Source organism: Eulemur rufifrons, chromosome 2 (assembly GCF_041146395.1).
Source record: "Eulemur rufifrons isolate Redbay chromosome 2, OSU_ERuf_1, whole genome shotgun sequence".
Taxonomy (NCBI): Eukaryota; Metazoa; Chordata; class Mammalia; order Primates; family Lemuridae; genus Eulemur; species Eulemur rufifrons.
In genome coordinates this window covers 44543241-44565791 of record NC_090984.1, presented here as the reverse complement: position 1 = coordinate 44565791, position 22551 = coordinate 44543241, and the positions used below count along the sequence as shown (strand labels likewise).

Below are 22551 nucleotides of genomic sequence, written 5' to 3'. Positions count from 1 at the left end.
GCAATAAAAAAGAAAATACCAGGAGTCTATCATTCTCATTTATTGGATGACAATTTATTTGGTGATAGTTTTCTCAAAAAAGGTGGCTGTACAGTAATAATTATTTAAATTTAATTAACTAATTTTTATTTTGGTTTATTTAATTCATTTATTAAGACATCAAATGGGAAAAAAGTTTTGTTTCAATTCAACATATACTTCCTAAACATTTTAGTTGTAGTTTTACAATCTCGACATTGTAGGGGCTTAGGAATAGAAATCTGGCTGGGAGGGGCACTGGGGTGCTTTTCTTGAAGCTGAGTTTGCAGAGAAAACATGCTGTTATTTAACTTGGATTTTATGTTTATTTAAGGTGTTCTGAAAGCTAATGGCGATGGTGGGGAGGTGGCTAACGGCCATAGCTACTGCTGCTTGTTTGCAAGCTGCTATGTTCAGCACTGCTTGTGTTAATATAATTCCAAAAAACATAATTTCTCTCTTTAAGAAATTGACCTTTAGTGTATTAAGTAGCAGTGGTGAAGAAAATAAAAAAGTATAAAAGCTAAGGTGGTGAAAAAGAGAGAAGACATTATATCTGTTTAAAAGGATCAGGCCCTGTACCTGTAATCCCAGCTACTGGAGAGGCTGAGGCAGGAGGATCCCTTAGTCCAGGAGCCCAGGAGTTGGAGGCTGTAGTGAGCTATGATCTATGATCACATCACTGCACTCCAGCCTGGGCAACAGAGCAAGACCTTGTCTTTAAAAAAAATAAAAATTTTTATTTAATTTAAAAATAATAAATAAATAAGTATCAAAATCTGTGTCAGACAAAATGGCACTAGAGATAGACCTTGAAGTGTAGGCTTTAAACAGCTTGACCAGCTTATGCTCTATGATTCTTTATGTTACTATTTACACATGCAAAAATGAAGTGAAAATTAGATGACAATTCAGATCAAAGAAGCAGGGACTTAACCATCTAGCAATGAATCAAAAGCTGTTAGGGTTCGTTATTTGATATTCACCTACATACTGGATTTTATATTTAGAGTATGTAGGCACAGTGTTATGTATCCACAAAGGCAATTCCATGACTACTACAGTAGAAGTAGCATCTCCAATATCAATTTCACTCTGATAGGTATCTGATGACGTTTTCAACCATCTTTTGTGAGTTAAGTCAAGAGGGTTTGAAAAATGCCATATTTTATGAAACAACGACCTGCCCAATTCCATATAAGGATAAAGCTAAACTGAGTCCAATTTTGTACCTAGGCCAAGAGGTGATTCCAGCAGGAATTCTGAAGAGCTGCAACGATGCACCCGTGAATAATGAGTAGTACCTACTGCGGCAACTCTTCAGCTAAGATGAGTGTCAACGAAGTATCAGCTTTCTCCTTGACTCTGGAGCAAAAGACTGGCTTTGCTTTCGTTGGGATTTTGTGTATCTTCTTGGGACTTCTAATTATCAGATGCTTCAAAATCCTGTTAGACCCATATAGTAGCATGCCTTCCTCTACCTGGGAGGATGAAGTTGAAGAGTTTGATAAAGGGACATTTGAATATGCACTGGCGTGAGAGTTCCAACTTGATAGGTTTTATGGTTGTGCCATTGGGACATGTGGATACGTTTGTAATTACCTTTAGTGTGTGGGAGAGCAGTTCAGTTAATTCACTGAATTCAATAAACATCTGCGATTAATTTATGCACCATGCTGTGTAAATAATAAACCATCATTGGAATTTGTCACTTTCCTCTGTCCCCAAATGGAGGTTTCTAATGAATAGAGCATAACGATTGCTGCAGCCATATATACCATTTGTATTCTTATCTCAAACATCTGCCTTGAATTTCTGCTTCCTTTCTTGTGCTAATAAACTATGCTAGAGCTTCTCTGCCTTCTCTCCTCTGCAAAGCTCAGGCATCCTCTCCACATTCCAGATTCAGGCTCCTTTAGCTTTAGCGAATCAGGTCTTAAACATAAGGAGCCTTCAGTCCAAAGAATAAATAGAATATGATTTTTCTAATAATAGCCATAGATCAAAAAGGTTCACAGGTAAAGAAAACTCAAAAAACTAACACTCAAATATTACAAGTTACAAGTAGCCACAGGGCCTAAAAGTCCCCACATCTCACAAAACTCTAACCCTTCTAGTTCTTCTCCTTGTTGAATCTCTTGCAATAAAATTTTATAGCTTGGGATCCAAACCAGACCTGCCTCACGCTGGTGCTCCTTCCCCTACTCCTTGTACAAGTAGAATTAAAAAGGGAGTTTCCGGCATGACCTGGTGGAAAGGGCACTCTATCAGAAACAAGTACAGTCTCCATGCTGCCACCATTAGAGCTGCACAACCTTGGGCAAGTCATCTATGTAAGGTTTTTTGGATTGGCCGGTGCCAGAGAAGGAAAGATGAGCAGAGTTGAAAGGGATAAGTAAAGAGGCTTTATTGGGGAGATCCCGGGTGAGAGTAACGAGTCCCAAGAGAGGGGCCCCGGGTGAGATTTTCGGGTCCCGGGAGATAGAGAGAGAGAGAGAGACCCGAAAAGTCGCCCGGCCCAGAAGTCTGAGTGGGTTTATTATATATGTTTTGGGGGCTGAGGGATGGGGATTTCTTCAGAGGAAAGATTTCGGCGCGAAGAGTGAGGAATTTCTTTGTTGCAGTTTTAGGGCGGGTATTGAGGAATAGGAGGGGCTTCTTCTTTTTTTTCATTAAGGAAGGGAGGGGTGCCTGCCACCAGCCTTACAATCTAATCCCTGTGGACTTCAGTGAGAGAGCTAACCAGAAGATTTCTAATGTCCTTTGAATTTTAGTGCCCTATGAATGCTACAAATGTACCTAGAAACCCAGAGATATGAGATGAATGGGGACTTCAGATAGCATGAAAAGTTTTCAGATCAGGAGCCTAAACTCAGCGATTTGAATTCCAATATTGGCCCAGCCAAGAACTAGCTTTATGACCTAGAAAGTTTCTATATCTGTAAAACAAGGATAAAGACGCCCATCCTGCATATCTTCAGGAATTTGGAAAGATCAATGAGATATAATGAATGTGAAATCAATTTACAAACTATAAAACAGTGCTTAAACATATCTTGCTATCATTATTTATAATCCTCATCAGCAGTAGTAATAGAGATTTTCAAACCCTAAGAAGCAATGGCTTATTTTAAGTTAATCTCTCCAATCTTCATTCTCTTTATTTGAGAAATGAAAAGGTAGAATCATACAGTTCTAAAATTCTTTCCAACTACAAAATTCTAACTATGAGTCAGAATGAAGGAATACAGCAGGAGAGAAATAAGCATAAAAATATTTATGTCACTCAAGAACACAGAACTGCCAAACATACCAAGAAGGAATAAGACTAATATTTACTGAGAGTTAGCACTAAATTAGGTGCTTTCCATGTATTTGATAATCTTATCAAGCCATTGAGTTTGGGGTGACTATTTCCATTTTATTTTTTTCTCAATTTCACAGAGAAGGAACTGAAGTCGAGAGATTAAGTAACTTCCCAAGGTCACCAAGCTAAGAAATGATTGTGTTAGGAATCAAACACGAGCAGATTAATGTCTGCTGTACTCCTAGAGACTGTCCTCAATGCTTCTACATATCTTATAAACATGATCACTGTTCAGGCCTATGGCACTCCCAGACCAGCTGTCTTAGTGAGATTCCTTGATGCTTTCCATCTCATAGTAGATTTAGAACACATCACTATTGGTTGTGGATCTTCTGGACCAAACCTTCATCTCAAGGAGGCTCTTTGTACCCCAGTTGGTACAAAAGTATAGACCTAGAACACCTCATAGCCAGTTAGTAATTTGGCCCCAAAACACCTCATTGAGCCACACTCAAGCTGAACACATTGAAAGTTGTTTATGCCAGGAGATTAGGCATCTGTTTTGTGACCAAGGCTTTTAAAGTACTCTCCAAGATACACATTCAAGTACCACGTGTTCCATTTATCTCCCAGGGAAGACACCCACCAAGACTCTCCATTTTGATGACTAGAAAAAAACAAGGGCAGATCTTTACTTCAAAAGAACAAAGGCACATAAAACCAAAAGACAAGAAAACTTTATGAAATATGAGGATTGTTTCTGAAAATTCAACTCCCATAAGCTTTTCAGATATCACCAACTCCACCACAATATTATTTCCAATCCCACTGAAGAGAAATTCTATTAACCAAAAGTCTCTTTACCCATGGTTTTATTTGTGTACCTTAGACTTTTGTGTATGGGGGGCGCGGGGGTAAGAAGGGTCAGCATCTGTATTTTCAGAACTAGAAATAATATAAAAAATAGAAAAAGCTGGTTACAGTATGGATACAAGGTGGAAATTTTATTAAATGCTAATTCTTCCAGGAATAGATGTCCAATGCCATAGCCAGATCAGCCTCTAGCTTTGCCTCCCCAAGAGCCTCGTCAGGGAGGACAGGAGGAAAGATAGAGGCGCGTACCTCCACCCAGCTTGCTCCTGTTACCTCACCCACATGTCTGAAAGGCTTAAATCAGGTTCCCCTTTCAAGGTTGGCTTTATGGATGGTGTAATTTCACCCGTATCCCCCAAACCATCTCCCATCTGCTCCAGAATGTCTGAATTCCCTTAACAGAGAACAAAGACTTTCATTTCACAGTTAGAGATAAAAGGCTTAGAATGAAAATGTCTAGTTGATGTAAGACCAAGACTAAAACTAATTCGCGTTGCAGTGAAGTCAGGCAGTCAGTCAGCAAGAAAAAGGAAATTGACTGGTATCAGAGGCATTCACAGTCTTCGGGAGAGGGATGAGGTTACAGAATAAATAGGTGGCTCCTGAGAGGGTTAGAAGATGTTAGTTCACAGCTCCTGTCCTGGTTGGCTGGACAGAACTTGTTTGGGATCCCAGCCCTACCCTAGCGGTCCCCAGTCCTGATCTAAATAACCAGCCCCTCACAGCTGAGTCTGAAATGTGACTAACTCCTATGCCTAAAAACCTTCTATATGGGGAGTTAGAATCCTTTGTTGAATAGATAAATGTCTTGTGCTGGTGGCCTTTAAGAGCAGAATGAGTTTAGGTACATACTTGTAATTCTGTCTCTATTTCGGATACAGCCTCACGACATTAGCCTGACTAGTTACCATGACATTTACCTGACTAAGAGCATCAAAGGGGTTTTGCTTAGGTATCTCCAGATTCCTGATCTCCTGCATCTGTTCACTAACTTAGTTTTACCTTTCTTTTAAGAGGAAAAAAATATAATATCTATCCCAGTCTCTAATGATTCTTGGAATCTTAGATGTGGCTAAGTAAAAGTCTTTAGCCAATTGTAAATAATGCTGAAATAGTAGAAGCAAGCACTGCATAGAAACTGTTTACGTTCTAAACCCTATACACAGATTAAGTCATTTATTCTTCATAATAACTCTACAACAAGGTAGGTACCATCATTATCCATATTTACATTTGCAGAGGAGAAAATTAAGGCACAAAGAGATTGAGTAACTTGCCCGAGTTCACACAGATAGGAAGTGGCAGGGCCCGGATATAAACTAAACGTTCTGACTTCAGAGTCTTCTCTTAACCACTATATTATACCACAACCAACCTACTCAGACAACTGAGAATCACTTAGTTTCTAATAATACACAAGGAAGACTCATTCAATCATCCTGATTGAAAACCAGTGACAGAACCTGCAGGGAGGAATTGTTTGTGCTGTGTTAATAATCACCTACTCACAGATTTGGAAAAAAAAAAAAACACCTTTCCTCAACAAAATTCAAAAACCGGATTTGATAAAAAATGTTTTTCCAGTTGGAGACACAAAGATCATTTAGTAGTGCCACTGGGAAACAAACCCACAGTTTTATTCCTGCTAGTTTTCCCACTAGGCAGGGGATTTTCAATAAATCATTGATTTCACTCTCAATCTGTTCACTTCCCATGAAGAGAGGAGTCAAGGTAATATATACTACAAGCAAGAGAAAATAATTTCAGATACCATTTTCTAGTTACAAAGTACCAAAATTATCTCTGGAGGACTATATTTTGGTGCACATACTAAACAACAGGAGATCACTAGAGCTCATCTGAAATAAGATAAAGCAACACTCACATTTTTTTGCATGATTGCAGTTAAAGCAATCCAATTCTCCTTATGAATTAAAGAAACTTTTTCTTTTAACTTTCTGTCTAAAAGGATTAATGGTTTACTGCTAGTTGCCAGTTGATGTGGTACTTAAAGTTTGTTCCTCAGGGCTAATGACTGGGTGGGGCTTACAGTGCTATTCCAGGCCAATCATTGCACAGTCATCTCTTTCAAGAAAGTTTCTAACCAATAAGAAGCAGCCTAACGATCTGGGCTGAAAGCGGAGTGCCCCATATATTCCAGGGTGATGCTGAAATAGGATACGCTTTCTCCGAAGAAGGCTTCTTGGTGGTAAGTTAAACATTTCTGGGCAGGGTAAAAAAATCGCATTTAATATGATATCATAAAGTAGATTCTGAGGAGTGGAGTAAAGATGAGGATGTCAAGGAAGAACAGTGAGATGCTTTTGCAGAAACTAAAAAGATAACAACTTCACTTATAATTTCTCCAGGAAAGGTTATTTGAGAGTTGAAGTTGGGATTTTTTTTTTTATTCAAAGAAATAGCTTTAATATCTGCATGAGAGAGGCAATTTTTTGTTTATATTTATCTCATCTTTCTAGAACATTCTTTGAGAAGCCAAATTTTATGAGATCAATAAAGAAATATTATTCTAAATGAAGTATTTTAAGACAGGCCAATACTGTGGAATTGTGAAAATTATTATAAAGTCTATTCATCTCACAAATATAAACCTCTCAATTATTGAAAACCTTTCATTAAAGGGAGTTAGTAGAGAATGATTATTTTACCTAAATGTAGCATACGACTTCATTAAGGGCTATGACTTATTTTCTTACCCCCATATACTCATATATTTCTTTTAAAGTTTCCATAATTTGTTTGCAAGACAAATATATCAGCAAATGAAACATTTTGAAGGATAGTAAAAGATCCAAGAATTTATAGAGACATCAGCTTGACAGGATGTATTTTTTAAATTCACATTCTAAAATACAGGTTTTCACTTGTTGCATAGGTAACAAAACATTTCTAGAACAATTTTATTACTTGAACAGATACAGATTTTTGTAAACTAGCAAGAACGTATTTTTTAGAAGTTTTTATTTCTTTTCATTTTATTTACTGTATAATTTATATTCTTATCAATCATAAAGTATTTTGCAGTTTAAACATGTAGTATTACCAATGACCTGTTTTTCAGGCTGAGAATATTCTCATCAGTTCTTACTGTACTCAATTGGTAGAGTTATATCTTTTGTAAAGTCATGTTGAATTCAAGTGCAGTGAATCCAAGCAAATACTACAAACACACGTGAAGTTTTCATGACTTCACTGAAGTTCTGTTTGCTGAAGCAGGTCTCCAGTTATTTATTACACAATTTAATTGCTCAAGTGACTAACGTTCCTGAACAGGTAATTTTTAGTGAAATGAATTTAAAATTGTATGTCTTGTAAAAGAAAACTATTTCCTCTTGCCCCACCCCTACTTAAATATATTTGCATTACTTGGAATGAGCTTAATTTTCTTTTGCAATGACAGCTTTGAAGAACTCCCTGAAGATTATATAGGAGACAATATATCAAGAATCTATTTATTGAGTTCATCTAGAACAAAAGCCAGGAGCTCCCTAATGTAACCACTAGGGTTTATTTCAAGGAGAAAAATATATAGATTTTTTTTCATGATCACGAAGTAGATAGTTTAGTCCAAAAAATCCATTTTGGAAGATGTCACTGAACAACTCTTCCAACGTATTTCTGGATTCGGTACCCGGTAACACCAATCGCTTTCAAGTTAATGTCATAAATGAGAGCCATGAGAGCAGTGAGGTTGTGAATGACAACACTGACCCGCCACATTATGAAGAAACCTCGTTTGGGGATGAAGCCCAGAACAGACTCAGAATCAGCTTTAGGCCTGGGAATCAGGAGCGCTACGACAATTTCCTCCAAAATGGAGAAACTGCTAAAACAGATGCCAGTTTCCACGCTTATGATTCTCATACCAACACATATTACCTACAAACCTTTGGCCACAACACCATGGATGCTGTTCCCAAGATTGAGTACTATCGAAACACCGGCAGCATTAGTGGGCCCAAGGTCAACCGACCCAGCCTGCTTGAGATTCATGAGCAACTTGCAAAGGTAAGCTTGAAGGACACGGGCAAGTATCCTCCTTTATTCATTCCTTCAGGCCATTTCCTCCCCTTTCATAATGCCATGAATGTGAAACAGTCAAATGAAGAGGTCTATTGCAAACCATCCATCTTACTTACATAACTGTCTCAAGTTCCCCCCAAACAGAAAATACACAAAAAGTGTTTCCCAAATGTTTACTGCCTTAGGATAGAGAACTAAAGAATTAACTCTAAAAGCCAGGCAATATGTCATATCTTGTTTACAATTATAGTCTACTCAGTTCACACTTGGTTAAACATGTCAAACTGAATACTAAGCTGGTTCCACCTCAGTGTTAATGCTTCTATACCAACTGTTTATAAAAAATCACTTGTGCTTGCGATAGTTAATACCATGGGTGCCAGCCTTTAGTGTGCATGGGTATTTTTTATATTCTATAAAGGGAGAGTAGAGATTCTTATGAGTCTGCATTTTATCCTTTCCTCTTTAAAACTTTGCCTAAGCTTCCTGAACACACTTAAGCATATAAAACAACTAAATTAAATTTACATACAGAAGCAGCAGAAGTGGCTAAACTTTTCATTATTTAAGGAATATAGCCAGGGTTCCCAAATCTGCTAGAAGTATGAGGCAGCATTTTTTCTAATCTTGTAGCAAATCATTTAGAAGCTTATTAGATTTCTTCTTCCATAGCTTGCTCTAAAATATGTTGATGGACTTTATCTTCCTACTCTTTTGGAACACAGTTTGGAATGAGTGTCATTCTTTGTGGAATACAATTGCTTGCTAAAAAAGAATGTTTAGATGTCACATATTCAAATGAGTTTACTCCTGACCAAGTTTTGAATAGAGGGGAAAAAATGATTAAAACAGTTCCTTTCATATTCATTCATTCAATATTTTTTTATTAAATGATCACCCACTCCAGAGATTCTAGGAATACTGCTCTCAGGAAAGATGCGAATAAAGGCAAAAATCTCTCTTTAGTTTCTGCTCACCCTTCCTTCCATCTCCAAAACTTATTCCCCTTGGCTGCTAGGGCCCCTGACTCTGGGTCCTACCGCCAGGGACTGAGTGACTTGCTGAGGAGGTGCCCATGTTCTCGACTTTGTTCCCTGTCCCCTCTCTCCATCAAACCTTTCTTGTTGTATATGCCACACCAGTAACACTCTGCTAAATGGCTGGTTTCTTCATAGATGTAAGATTTAGATTTTATCTGGAATACTTGGTGCTTTAATCAAAAGAAGTTAGCAATATGGCCATTTCAGACAAAACGGCAAGCCCCAAGGAGAGTTTTGAGAAGGGAGGCAGTTTGAAACTCCTGAAGTCAGACTGAGGTGTCAGTTTCCTTTTCTATGTGAGGGGAGAGGAAAGGAAAATGGCAAAAGAGAGAAAAAGGAGAAGGAAAGGAAAAAGAAGGTTGACAGAAGCAGGCACAAGGAATTTCCAAGATGTGGAAGGGACAGAAAGAGAAATTTAGGGCTTTATAAAGAGATTTCAATTTATTCTGAAGAAATAAATTGCACTAAAGTTCTGCAAAAAAAAGACCTGAAATTCTATCTCACAATACTTTACCACATTACACGTGATAATTTTTAAAACTTCCTCCATCATTAAAATTAGTATCAAAATTAAATATTCTCATTCATCTCCAATTTACCACAAAAGAAAATAGAATTTTAACTCTATTAAAAAGGAAATGGAGTAAACTCACATCGTTCTTAGGACTGACATTCTAGAGAGAGAAAAGTAACGTATTTATAATTTCTAAAGTCATGGCTTATATAAACCTTTCAGTAAAGGGAGAAAAGCCCTGAAAGAACAGTTGTTTAGAAAGCCATCCGAATGACCATACAGGAGAAATATGATACCTGCATTTGACAAATTTGATAGCTGTTTGGGATATCATACCACCTTTGAAGAGATAAAATGAGACTAAGGACTTAACATTGCCTTATAGCACTTTTTTTCTCAGACACAAAGGAATGGAAAATTAAATATATTAAAATTTAGGTTTAAGCTCAAGTCCCTGAATGATCATTTTGAACCAGTGTAGTAAAAAGTTACTCTTCTTATAAACTTGACCCTCGCTTATCTAGGGTACTTCGTCCTGATTAAATCATGTAGAGGTATCCACATAGCCAAACTGGGAGTGGAATTCAAATTTAACCCTGGAATCTGCAATGGGCACGTTCCTGCAGCCCCTAGCACATTCTAGTGTTGCTGAAGGTGTACGGACCAGTCTGCCTCTCCATGTGTAACAGTCTGGAACGCCTGCAATTTACCTCGTTCTTCTTTGCTAGTGAATTTGATTTAACTGTTTTTTCCCCCTCAAATAAGAGATGAAGACCTGCAAAGTAAGGTAGCTGTGCTGCCGCCACCTGTGGCTCTTGACATTTTCACGGTAGTTCCTCAAATTGCGACCAGAAATCATCAATAAAATAAACATTACATAATTATACTCAGACACTTCATAGATTTGGTACGCAAAAAATATAAATCGTAGTATTTATTTAAATCATTTAAAAGTGGAAAGTATTGACATAGTACAAGTAAGGCAATATTTTTTATACCCATAATTATAATGCTTTTAAAAGCCATATAGCAATGGCATATTCATACTGAATAACAGACTATTTTTAGACAGAAAACCAGTTGAATTTTTATACAAATCCTGGTTATAATTTCCAAGTCAGAAAAAAGTTATATGATTAGATTGTCTTAATAGGTAAAATGAAAAATAGGCTTGAAAGACATTATTTTAAGTCTCTGCCTTAAGTGAAACTCTAGGTATGATAGATATTGACAGAATTTGTAATCCTAATGATTTGAGATTCTGATTGAAGAAATGCTTTTCGTTTTCTATGGAGGAATGAGCTAAATGCTTATACTGGTGGCTATTAATTATGGATTTCTGAAAACTCTAATTAAAAGCAGATAAAAAAACTGTCATTTATTTACTCTGCAATATTGTACAAACTACATAACTTCTATTTATTTTACAAGATGCTTGTGAATATTAGTTTATATGCATATAAAGTCTAGCTCAATGCTTACAATGGATAGGAACTCAATAAATGGCCATTGATGTTGACAGTGGCAATTTTTATACTAGCTTTTTATTTAAAAATTGACATATACACAAAATATTAAACAAGTACTAAAAAATATATAGTATAATGTTTCTCATCTAACATGAATCTTTCAGGTATTCTTTCCAGGGCAATCATTACTGACAGTTTCTCATAAATCTTTCCAGAGATTTTCTAGGCTTATACAAACATATACAAACATCTATAAATATCTAGCTAATTTTCTGCCTGTATTATTTTTACAAACATGTATTGGAACATATTTTACACATTGTTCTGCACTCTGCTGTTTCTACAATGTACTTTGAAGATTCTTCCCTATTAAAACATATGAAATGATTATCTGGAAAAGATTAATCTAGTAACTTTAGTTTATAAAGAGAATTCTGCTTTCAGTATCCAATCTATTCACACACAATTCCAAACTACAGGACTAACGGAAATGGAACTCCTTTTCAGCATTACTAACCACCATAGTTAGTATTTCAGAAAAAAGATATAAGTATAAAGGATTCAGGAAAATATATAGCCTTTCTATCAAAACCATGTGTTATGACATCATTGAAATAAACTATCTATGAAAAGTATAAAATATTATAAAAATTAAGACAAAAAATATTATTTTTAATGGGGCCACCGTATAAAAACTGATCCAAAACAGAAACAATGGGATGACTTCACATTTGGCTATTAGGCTGTTAACAACTACAAATAATTTGTAAATAAAAGCATTAAGATTGACTGCAGGGTAATAATAACCAAATTTTCACTGAGACTTTTTTATGCATCAGACACTGTGCTCACACGTAAAAATTTCTCATTCAATCCTTACAACAACCTCTCAAGGTAGGTACTATTATTATTGCTATTTTATAGATGGTGACAGTTTTATAAAATGCTATGGATCTTTTAGAAGAGAAAACAAAGACTTGGAGAAGTCACTGAATTTCCAAGGTCTAGAGGCCAAGGTCATATGGCTAATAAATTGAACACATGTCTGCACGACTTCAAAGTCCTTGCGGTTTATCACTGCTTTCCTTCCTCAGTCTGCTCTCCCGTGGCATTTTGCCCTAGCTCATTCAACAGCTAGAGAGAACGGTGGAACTCAGCACAAGGAAGAAAATCGCAGCTCAGTCGTGATGGGCTGAGCAGGAGGTCCTTCCTGATTTCAGTCCTGTTTCTGGGACTGTGCCAAGAGACCACATTGCTTGTCCTACAGAATTATAGGTCTCAATCATTTTCATGGTCATCGTAAAAAGCATTTATTAAGTATTTATTTACAAGAGCTACTGTATAAAGTGAGTTAAAGAGATTTGACCTCTTTCTTCTAGAATTTTATGACATAAGTCAAATGACATGGTTATGAATAGAAATAAAGAACATGTAGTCAAGTTAACAAACATTAAACCCACATAAATCAAGTTATTAAATGCTTGTCCTTTATGAAAGGACAAAAATGTACAAATGTTTTCCCTAAAAAATAATCTTTTCTAAAGCATTTCAAAGTTCAAATTTGTAACTTTAGCATTCAAATTTGGGATATCTAAAATTAGAAATAATCACTAAGCTAACAGCAGCCAAATAAAATAAACATTAAAATTGAAGTAATAAATGCCTTACAGGCCAGTGGTGACCAGAAGCCACCCCTAAAATATTTGTTGGAGTAAAATTCTGCAACTAAGGTTCATTCTGATACTTGTTAGATTTTCTTAGTACTCAAGGACAGTCCCCCTAGGAGCTCACACTATTAAAATAATCTGTGGGAAAAAAACAAAAGCAAAAAAGTGTAATTTCCCATTATAAATAGTTCAGTAATAGATGGTGAGAAGAGTAGGAGTTCTTGTAAAGGTATACTGGGAAAATATTAAGAACCTTTTAATTTTCTTTTTCATATGCCAGTTTATTGCACATAGCTAACTTTTGGCCTGAGTTATTAAAAACACATCAATCTTGTGTGTCAGATATATATCTTCAGATATAGCAAAATTCTTTGATTACAAATTGTAACCATTAGGAGTGAATAGAGGCATAGTTTGCAATAACTTTTAAAACAAGAAAAACAAACCTCTCATTTTCGTCATTTAAAATACTAGCCTTTAACACAAAGGGATAGAAACACACAGACATAATAATATTGATCAATAAGACAGGGAAATATGATTAGAATCACATGTTTTCTATTCGGAAATGAGCCTTAGGAATTATCTAGGTCTTGGTGGGATTGGTTTTTAAATAATTCAGTGGCAAAGTTGTGGGGGGCTTAGATAGAACAAGACTGGCCATATGTTGATAATTGTTGAACCTGGGTGGTAAGTACATGAAATTTATTATACTATTCTCCTTACTTTGGCATATGTTTGAATGTGTCAATAATAAAAGAAAGTTTAAAACAATGGGAGATCATCTAGGCGTAAGTATTTAGAGAACTATTTCTCAATGATGGTCTAAGAATTCTATCACCCTGAGATTAAAGGCTCAAAACTTGAAAGCATGTGTAAGTAGCAAATATTATCCAGTTGGAATTAAAGAATAAACATATTAATTTCCTCTGCTTTGATGATACCTAGAAAGATATTTGTTATTTTTCTGGAGCCTGAAAAAACATATACACGTTATATAAAATAATTTAATCTTTCATCTTACAACTCTTTAGCAATTTGCCATTTAAACTACGTGTGATTGAAGATTCACTAGTTTGCCAGTATTGGAAAGGGAAAATTTGGTTTTTTTTTTTTTTTATCAAATGATCTTTCTTTTTTTAAATGTACTTTATTTTACCTTTTCTGAATCCTTAATGCTTAGGTAAAACTCTTGGTAAATAAATAATCATTCCCTAAAGCTACACATTTAAAATGCACTTATAAAAAGTTACAGGTCATCATTTATGGTAATGGAGTGTGAACAAACAAATCAATTCAAAGTGTGAGGGGAAAAAACTAGTTTCAAGACAGCAATCATAAAACTTTTAGTTTTTGAGACTTTGGTCTCAAGAACATGAACCAGTCGGGAGTCTGAAAGCCACTGGTTATAGCTCATAGCCACCAAGTCTCCACAAACCCTCAATCCAAAGTCATGTTCAGTACTTTGATGATAAGTTGAATTTATAATTGCTGTTCTGACTTACAAAGGAGGCATTTATTAAAAAGTGAAACCAAGGTTTGCTTTGCCATGTCAGAACAGGAAGATGGCAAACATAGAAAAATGATTTTTACTTCTAGTAAACTGCTTCAAAATAAAATTTTTGGAAAATGCATTGGATTTATTCCCATTGCTGTATTCAAGAAAGATAAAACAACTTGCTGGAGGACACACCCTGCGTTGATTGTGCAGCCAAAATTGGATTCTAGGCCGGGCGCGGTGGCTCACGCCTGTAATCCTAGCACTCTGGGAGGCCGAGGTGGGCGGATCGTTTGAGCTCAGGAGTTCGAGACCAGCCTGAGCAAGAGCGAGACCCCACCTCTACTAAAAATAGAAAGAAATTATATGGACAGCTAAAAATATATATAGAAAAAATTAGCCGGGCATGGTGGCGCATGCCTGTAGTCCCAGCCACTTGGGAGGCTGAGACAGGAGGATCGCTTGAGCTCAGGAGTTTGAGGTTGCTGTGAGCTAGGCTGACGCCACGGCACTCACTCTAGCCTGGGCAACAGAGTGAGACTCTGTCTCAAAAAAAAAAAAAAAAAAAAAAAAAAAAAAAAAAAAAAAAAAAAAAATTGGATTCTAAGTCTCCTAGTTTATATGGTGCAGGATATTTTGGCTCCTACATGATAGTGAGCAATGGAAATGGTTTCTATGCTTGTAAATTTTCTCTCTAATCTTAATAGTCAACAAGAGAAGTACACAATCAAGGTTCCCCCCCCCCATCGTCTAAATGTATTTAAAACTTTGAAACTCTAGCAGATTGTAATATTTACCTAAGGGAGAATTGAACACCATACGTTGACTATATTTTTTTAATAATTTAGAAAATGATTGCTTTACTAATTTCTATTTCTGTATATGGTGGTTTCTCTGCCATGCCCTCAATGAATATTCTCTTTTGCATCATATTGTGAAGTCCTCATGATAAATTGGAAAACCATTAAACTGTGACCAGGAGGGGCATCTATCAGGAAGAAATGTTCATTTACGGGGAAATTTTAAATATATTACTCATCCTTTAGCCTACTTTGTAAGATTTCTTTTTTTACCGTCATTGGTATTCTCATTAATTCAGATCTAAGGATCACAGTCACCATTGGAGTTCATCAGGTAGCAGAGTAATTTCCTGGACCAACTCTTCAAGTTCAGGTTTAATCAGAAAACATGGGTTTTATTCCCAAGACTTCTTTAAAAAGGCAAGTGACTCAGGCTATGTCTCATGGGATGCTCAATTAATCTAGGCAAAGGAAATTGACTTTTCCCTGAATAAGTAGTTGCTGACGGTGTGGCTATGGGACCTTGATTAACCAGAATATTGACAATTAACAAAAAGTTTTTTTCAAATAAATGTATCTCCTAACCAAATAATCTCTTCAACATTCATGGACAGTTTAACACATTCCTCAATTCCCTGCTCTCATTGATTATACGTTTCAGCTATGAAAAATGAAAGTTACATTTGACCCATTCAGCTGCCTTATGTGTGTAGAATTCTTTCAGAGGAAAAAAGTGTTTTTAATTGACTGGAAAACAGCCTCAAATGTTTCATCCATCTGAAATCGACTGTATTGTATAGACCTATGCTGTTCAATATGGTAGCATTTCAAATGTTCATGTGGCTATTGAGCATTTGAAATGTAGCTAGTACAAATTGAGATGTGCTGTCAGTGAAAAATATACACTGGATTTCAAGGACTTAGTATGAACAAAAGAGTGTAAAATATTTCACTAATATCTTTATACTGATTATATGATGAAATAATATTTTATATAGATTCTATTAAGTAAAATGTATTATTAAAACACTCTGTAATTCAGTTCCCTCCTACATATTGGGGTACAACTACTGCTAACAAATACTTACATTGCAAATATTAGAAATACGATATTCTACAAAGATTAAATATATTTTTAAAATTTTGGAGTCCATATCTAAACCCAAGTTATTTACCCAATTTCTTTTTACTTTTTAAAAAGTAGCTACTAGAAAATTCTGAATTACATACATGGCTTGCATTTGTAAGCTGATATAGATCACTTGTTTCTGCCCTGCCAGTTCAACCTCAATTTTTCTGGACTTTATTTATACATATCTTACATTGGTATGAATATAGGATGTCAGTTTTCAATTATTTGTGCAAATAGGGACTGGTGATGCTTAAGATTAACATATTCCTCAGGTGATTCAAAACTAAATTTTAACTATGAATTTTAATCTCCTCTGTCATTCAATTTTTTCCCAATGCTGTCAAAAAATAATAAGATAACGTGGCTTGGGATTCATTCCCTTTATCTCCCTTTTTAAATATGGTTTGCACAGAGGAAACAATAAGAAATGGACTGCCCCACAGGGAAGGAATGGAAAAGAAATAGGCAGCAAGAATGGATAAGAAACTAGGGTGTCTGCTCCCAAGTGGTAGAGATCGGGGACTTTCAAGTCAGCCTTAGGGAGTCAGCATTGTTTATTGATGGTCTGCTATATGGCAAGCCCTTCACTGACACTAAGGAAAGTAATCCACAACATAGAATGGCTACTAGCATTCTATAATACTGGTAATTAAATGTTAAATCTTTCTCCAATTCAGTTATCATACAATGACTCTTAGTACATTGATTACTTTAGCTATCCAAGTGTCACCATGGTATTATGAACAAAGTCTCCCAGGAGAAGAAAGTCAGGGAGAAATCCTTGCTTAGGTAGAGAAGAAGAACAGGTTGGAAGAAGAAGACAAGAAGTCAAAGTGACTTGCAGTCAATAGCCCAAATTAAGGTCAGTTTATAGTGGGTCTGCTAATGACACAGTAAAGCCCAAAGAAACAAGAGCCTTTGAGGATGGCAAGTGCAAGAACTTCAGCTATCCTGGAAAAAAAAAAAAAAAGAAGTCTTTATAATAAATATTGAATATTTATTTTACACCAATCCCAGTTTAGAGGGGAAAAAAATGCTCTTGTCCAAGACTTTTTAGCTAGTGACTTCAGAATATATCATCTTAGGCTTAAACCAATTTAGACCACTTAAGTTATCCAATAGCGATGGTAATTAAGTGATGAATCTGAGAGATTCCTCCAATGGTTTCAAAACCCTTCCTAGAAAAGAAAGCTTTTTCCAGAGCTCAAAGAAGTGTATAGTCTCCCCAAATAGCCAGGTAGGTGCTAGATAAACTAAATTAAGTAGGTTCCTCTGAAATTATTCAAAGTCACATCTAAAGGGAAATTAGAGATTGAGAGTTATTCTTAACTTGAGAGAAACAGAGCTGTTTCCTCTCTCATTGAACTCAGAGACTATCCTACTGAGAAGGATGATCTTTTTCAGAATTAAGCCACAGGAAAAAAATGACATAAAAGTTTAAACCCTTATTCGTACTACTACCTACTTCTACTCAATTAGTCTTTCTAGTAGTCGGTTATGAGACTTCTTACCTTCTATATGATAGTAGCACATTCAACAATTCTCAGCCAAAGGCATATGGAATCTGAGAGAAACTTCCCCTATAAGAATAACATTCTTGTATTCATCCAGTGACTTTAAACTTTTGTAGAATACTATAAACTTTTTTTTAAGAAAACATTTCTATGTATTCTTTCATTGAATCTTCTTAAAGATCCTCTGAGGTGAGTAGAGAAATGTTATCATGATTTTAGATGAATAAAATGAAGCACAGGGAGGTTAATGGAAGGAAGTCCAGAGACTCTGCATAACTGAGGAAGGTTATCTCTCTGCCCCATCTAACGTGCCTTCTGAAGACCCTCATCCACTCTTTCTGGGCTTTCCCTCCTTGTAGCCCTTCTTCTCTCTTCTGTTCTTTTTGTGTTCTGGATTTATCTAAATCTGACCACTTTCACCAAAGGAAATATTCTCACTAGTGGAAGAACTGCTCAGGGTCCCTCTACTACCTCTGCAGTCTTAGCCATGTCTAAAAATCATTCACAAAAGGAACCCATCAGCTCCTAGGGAAAAAAAATTACTAAAAGTGACCAGAATATATTTTCCCCCGACACTTTTGGGGGGGGGCAGGATTCCAGAGTTTTATGTCAATTGTTTTGATTTACCTTTGAAAGTTTCATGGAACAGTTCGTTTGTTGACCAACTATTATATTTTTGCTATCTATAACAATGCAGAATGTGGCGGTGGCCCCAGGTTCAGCTGAAAGGGTTGCTAATGGTGACGGGGTGCCTGGAGATGAACAAGCTGAGAACAAGGAAGAAGATCAAGGTGGTGCTGTGAAGTTTGGATGGGTGAAAGGTGTGCTGGTGAGAAAGCTCCTCTGTTTACAATGAGAACTGTGCATTCAATGTGGTAGCGGATTAGGTGTTCGCAAGGCCTGGACGCCAGCATGACAAACATGGCTGTCTTGCCCCACTGTCACTATTCATGTCTTCTTTCGCTGTCCCTTCAATCCACAGGTCAGATGCATGCTGAATATCTGGGGAGTCATGCTCTTCATTCGCCTCTCCTGGATTGTTGGAGAAGCTGGAATTGGTAAGTATTTTTCCTGAATAATTTTTATATAAATTATAAGCTCAATAAGCAGCTTGTTTTCACCATTAGTGCTAAATGTGAGATGAAGGTCACAGAAATAATTTACACTTGGGCTCTTTTTACTTTGCCTCTTTGACAATGTTTGGCAGAGAAGAAAGGTGAAGAGTTAACTCCTGTGAGACTGGAATTTTCCAGCTTGCCTAACAGGTGAATGAATGCTCAAGGGATTATTGCCATCTTTTGAAAGAGTTTTAGGCGCATATAAAAGCGTATTCATTTTAGATAACAATATTCATATTTTGGGACATAATTGACATTTGCCTCTCGTTTGTCACAGAGTGTCCCTATTGTGATGATTGGTAAAACTTCACTAAATAAAAGTATCTTGTGGGAAAACCGGTGAAAATGTGACCTGACTAATAAAAAATGCTGAGTTGTTGAACATTTTCCAAAGAAAATACTTGTGTTACTTTCAGTTACCAGCAGTTAGAGAACAAAGGTTAATAAAATATTGCCAGCTATAAGCTTAAAATGATAGATGAAATAACTCAGATAATGTATATTTCGAATATTTTTTCCCCTAAATGGGAAATGAATGATAATGACATTATTTTAAGGGCGACTATTTAAAGTTTTGAAATATTACATTGCATTTAAAATATTATTTCCTCTAGCAAATCTTTTTCTGTTCAGAGTAAATCAGTAAAATTTATATGGAAAATGTATTTGAATTTTATCAAAGCTCCTGATTTAATGTGATTAAAATTAATGCTTTTCTACTCCATATATGGAAAAAATTATAAATTCACTTTAAGGGGAAGACTTAGCATCAAGAACATAGACATTCAAATGAGTTTGCAAATACTACTCCAGAAGGTATCTCAATTCACATTTTTAAAGGTACTTGGTCACTATTTATTGCCTTTGCTCCTCAAAACACATTTAGAATCACCAGAAAACTAACTCAAGAAAGAAAGGGCTAAGATGTAAATTGAAAAATTGGCACCAGTTCCCGTAGTTTTTCCGTGTTTCATGTTTGGCAACTGCTGGGTTCCTGACCAAGGGCTGTTTGCCGGTTTTATGGTGCATATCAAATGAGTGCATACAGCCACGGGGTCCAAAATAAGTATATGCTGTTCCATGGAAAATCTGCATCTTAATATTGCCAAGGTTTTGCTCCAGGGTTTCATGCAAAATTAGGTTTTTAAGGGCAGTTTAGTAACTTATTGAGATCATCAAGAAACATTACTTTGTTTGGAGGTGTGAGAGTAGCCAAGGGCAAGAGTAATTCTTTTTAATGCAACTTATTTAACATCCATATGTTTGGGCAATAATCTGAACTTTAATCAGATCTTACATTACTCTTCACAGTCAACCCAGTTTCAGGTTTATTGCAAAATTGTAAAATATGAAGAATCCTATCTTCTGCAAAATAGTTTATTACACTATCAGACACTATCCTTGTTTTAATAAGGATGTTTTATTTAAGTAGTTAAATTATATATTAGAAGAGATTAGAATTCTACCTAATGAGTGTTCAGTGAGTTTTCCTTTGAATGGAGGTTGTGTTTTTCTTTTCTTTTAAATTCTCAAAGGATAGACTTTAGTGAGTAGTAGAAACTTACTATCAACCTTGGTTTTACAGACCTTTGCTGTGAACCTAAAGCTAAATGAGTTAAGTCACTCTCTGGGTCCCATTTGGATCTCCTTTATTGGCAAAGAAAAGAAACAAATGCAAGTATTTTCCTCTTGCTTTGGGCGTAGTTTAAAGAAGTCTGAATACATTTGCAAGCCCAGACCTTGGGAATAAAGCCAAAGGGAATCTGGAGCCAGAAGTCACAGTAGCTACAGCCCTTGAGTAACCATTCTGGAGCTAAAAGTTGTGGCTGTCTTTTCCCAAAAGCAAATGGTAGAATGAGCTGATAAATGCTGTCGAGTTGTTCTGTCTTGGAGACCTGGGCTGGGGCAAGATGATTTCCAATAACTTACACATTAAGCCGGGGAGTTGGGTGTGAAAAGCAGGTATATGGCCTGAAGCAAGACACTTCTACTCTGTGAATTTCACTATCTCTTCTAAAAGTCAGGGAGTGGGTTAGAGTTAATTCTTTCCCAATCAATTCTTTGAAGATAAAGCTAAAGAAGCTTTCTAAACAGGCAGACACAAGCTGAGACAGGCGGAGGGTAACTTAGTCATTTTATTGTGGAGTGCATAGAAATTACCTGGAAAGTTGGGTTAGGAAACTGCAGAATCCTGGAATTCACTGTTAAAGATCCAAACTCAGTAGGTCTGGGCATTTTTAATAAGCACCCCAGGCATTTCCTGAAGCAGGTGGTTCAAGGACCACACTTTGAGAAAACAATGAACTGAATATTCTCTAAGCTGCATTTTACCCTAGGCTTTTATTATGTTTGATTGTGAGAGAAGCAAATCCTTTGTCATTTAAAAGTACGAAACTTTGTTCCAAGATTTCAAATGGTTTACGGAAATATATGCAATGCAACAGGATGAATTGAGAATTCTTCAGAAAGTAAGAGGCAAAGGGAAAATAACGGTGGGGAAATAATAAAGTCAGAGTAGATTTAGTGTCATGAAATGCAAATTATATGTTCCTATACAGTTTCTGGGGTGTGCTAAACATCAAACGTCCTCAAAACAAAGTCAAGAGCAAAATAAGTGCAAAAGATAAAAATAAGTCACCTTTAGTGGTACAGGACCTGAGGCCACATAGTGAAACAGAGGTGATGCTCACCACAGCATCCCTGCAATAGATATGAAGAATTTAGTGCAACTATTTCTTGTAACTCCCAGCTTTTAAGAGTCTTATAGGGGCCAAAGCAATATGGTCCAAGTTTGCAGCTTGTACCCCACAGTTATGCTCTTCCCACTGCACTTTAACCTGCAAAATAGCACAGAATACCCTGCTAGAGCCAGGGTAGAGCTGGAGCATCAAAGGAGCCAGCCTCTAGTACCAGATTCCCATTTCTGTCCTTAATCTCTTTCCACTTCTCCTGGGACATAGCCAGACAGATCACAGCCTCCCTTGGGGGACTACCATTCTAACCATCCATGGGACAAGAGAGCCTGCCAACAATTATGGAGCATTCACTTTATGTAGGGGAGCATATCAAACAGCCCAGACCAGAGTATTCTGGATGGAGCCATGGTGAGTTCAGCGGTTGTGACCTCACAACCTTCTCCCTGAATCCTGGATCAGCCTCTATTGGAGAGGGTATTATAGAGAAGGAAAAACTGTTTCCCTCTAACCCACCTTAGGCTCATTGGTCAGGGCCCTATAAATGAGACTGACCAAAGTCAGATTAACAAGAGAAAAACAAACAAACGTTTATTGACATGTGTGTGGTGCATATAGGTAGGAGCACTCAATGGTAAGTTACTCAAAGGGGTGGTTAGGACATGGGTTTAACAAAAGAACAATAAAACTGGAGAGAAGTGACAAGACAAAGAAAAAGACTTTTTGTTTCTAAGGTGGCAAACTGTAGGAAGGTAAATAGATGGGGAAGCTAATGGAAGGAAAGAACTTGTTTTGTAGATTCCTGTGGTGTTTTCTTCAGGCTAAATAAGGGTCTTAATTTGTTTCTCGTGATTAGTTTCTGTT

General features: G+C 36.4%; 2 protein-coding genes across 4 annotated transcripts in view; both read left to right on the top strand.

The window, feature by feature from the left end:
• Window positions 1-1311: 1311 nt before the first annotated feature.
• Window positions 1312-1557, top strand: CTXN2 (cortexin 2). The gene has a single exon (XM_069460307.1). It carries the CDS (start codon window positions 1312-1314, stop codon window positions 1555-1557), a length of 246 nt encoding a protein of 81 aa, XP_069316408.1.
• Window positions 1558-7619: 6062 nt separating this feature from the next.
• SLC12A1 (solute carrier family 12 member 1) overlaps window positions 7620-22551 on the top strand; it is an 86987-nt gene continuing 72055 nt past the window's right edge. For all 3 annotated transcript variants that reach the window (XM_069460283.1, XM_069460272.1, XM_069460293.1), the window contains exons 1-3: window positions 7620-8227; window positions 18574-18705; window positions 18859-18934. In XM_069460283.1, the coding sequence (XP_069316384.1) occupies window positions 7808-8227; window positions 18574-18705; window positions 18859-18934 (628 nt within the window). In that variant the 5' untranslated portion in view covers window positions 7620-7807. The remainder of the gene's footprint in view (window positions 8228-18573; window positions 18706-18858; window positions 18935-22551) is intronic.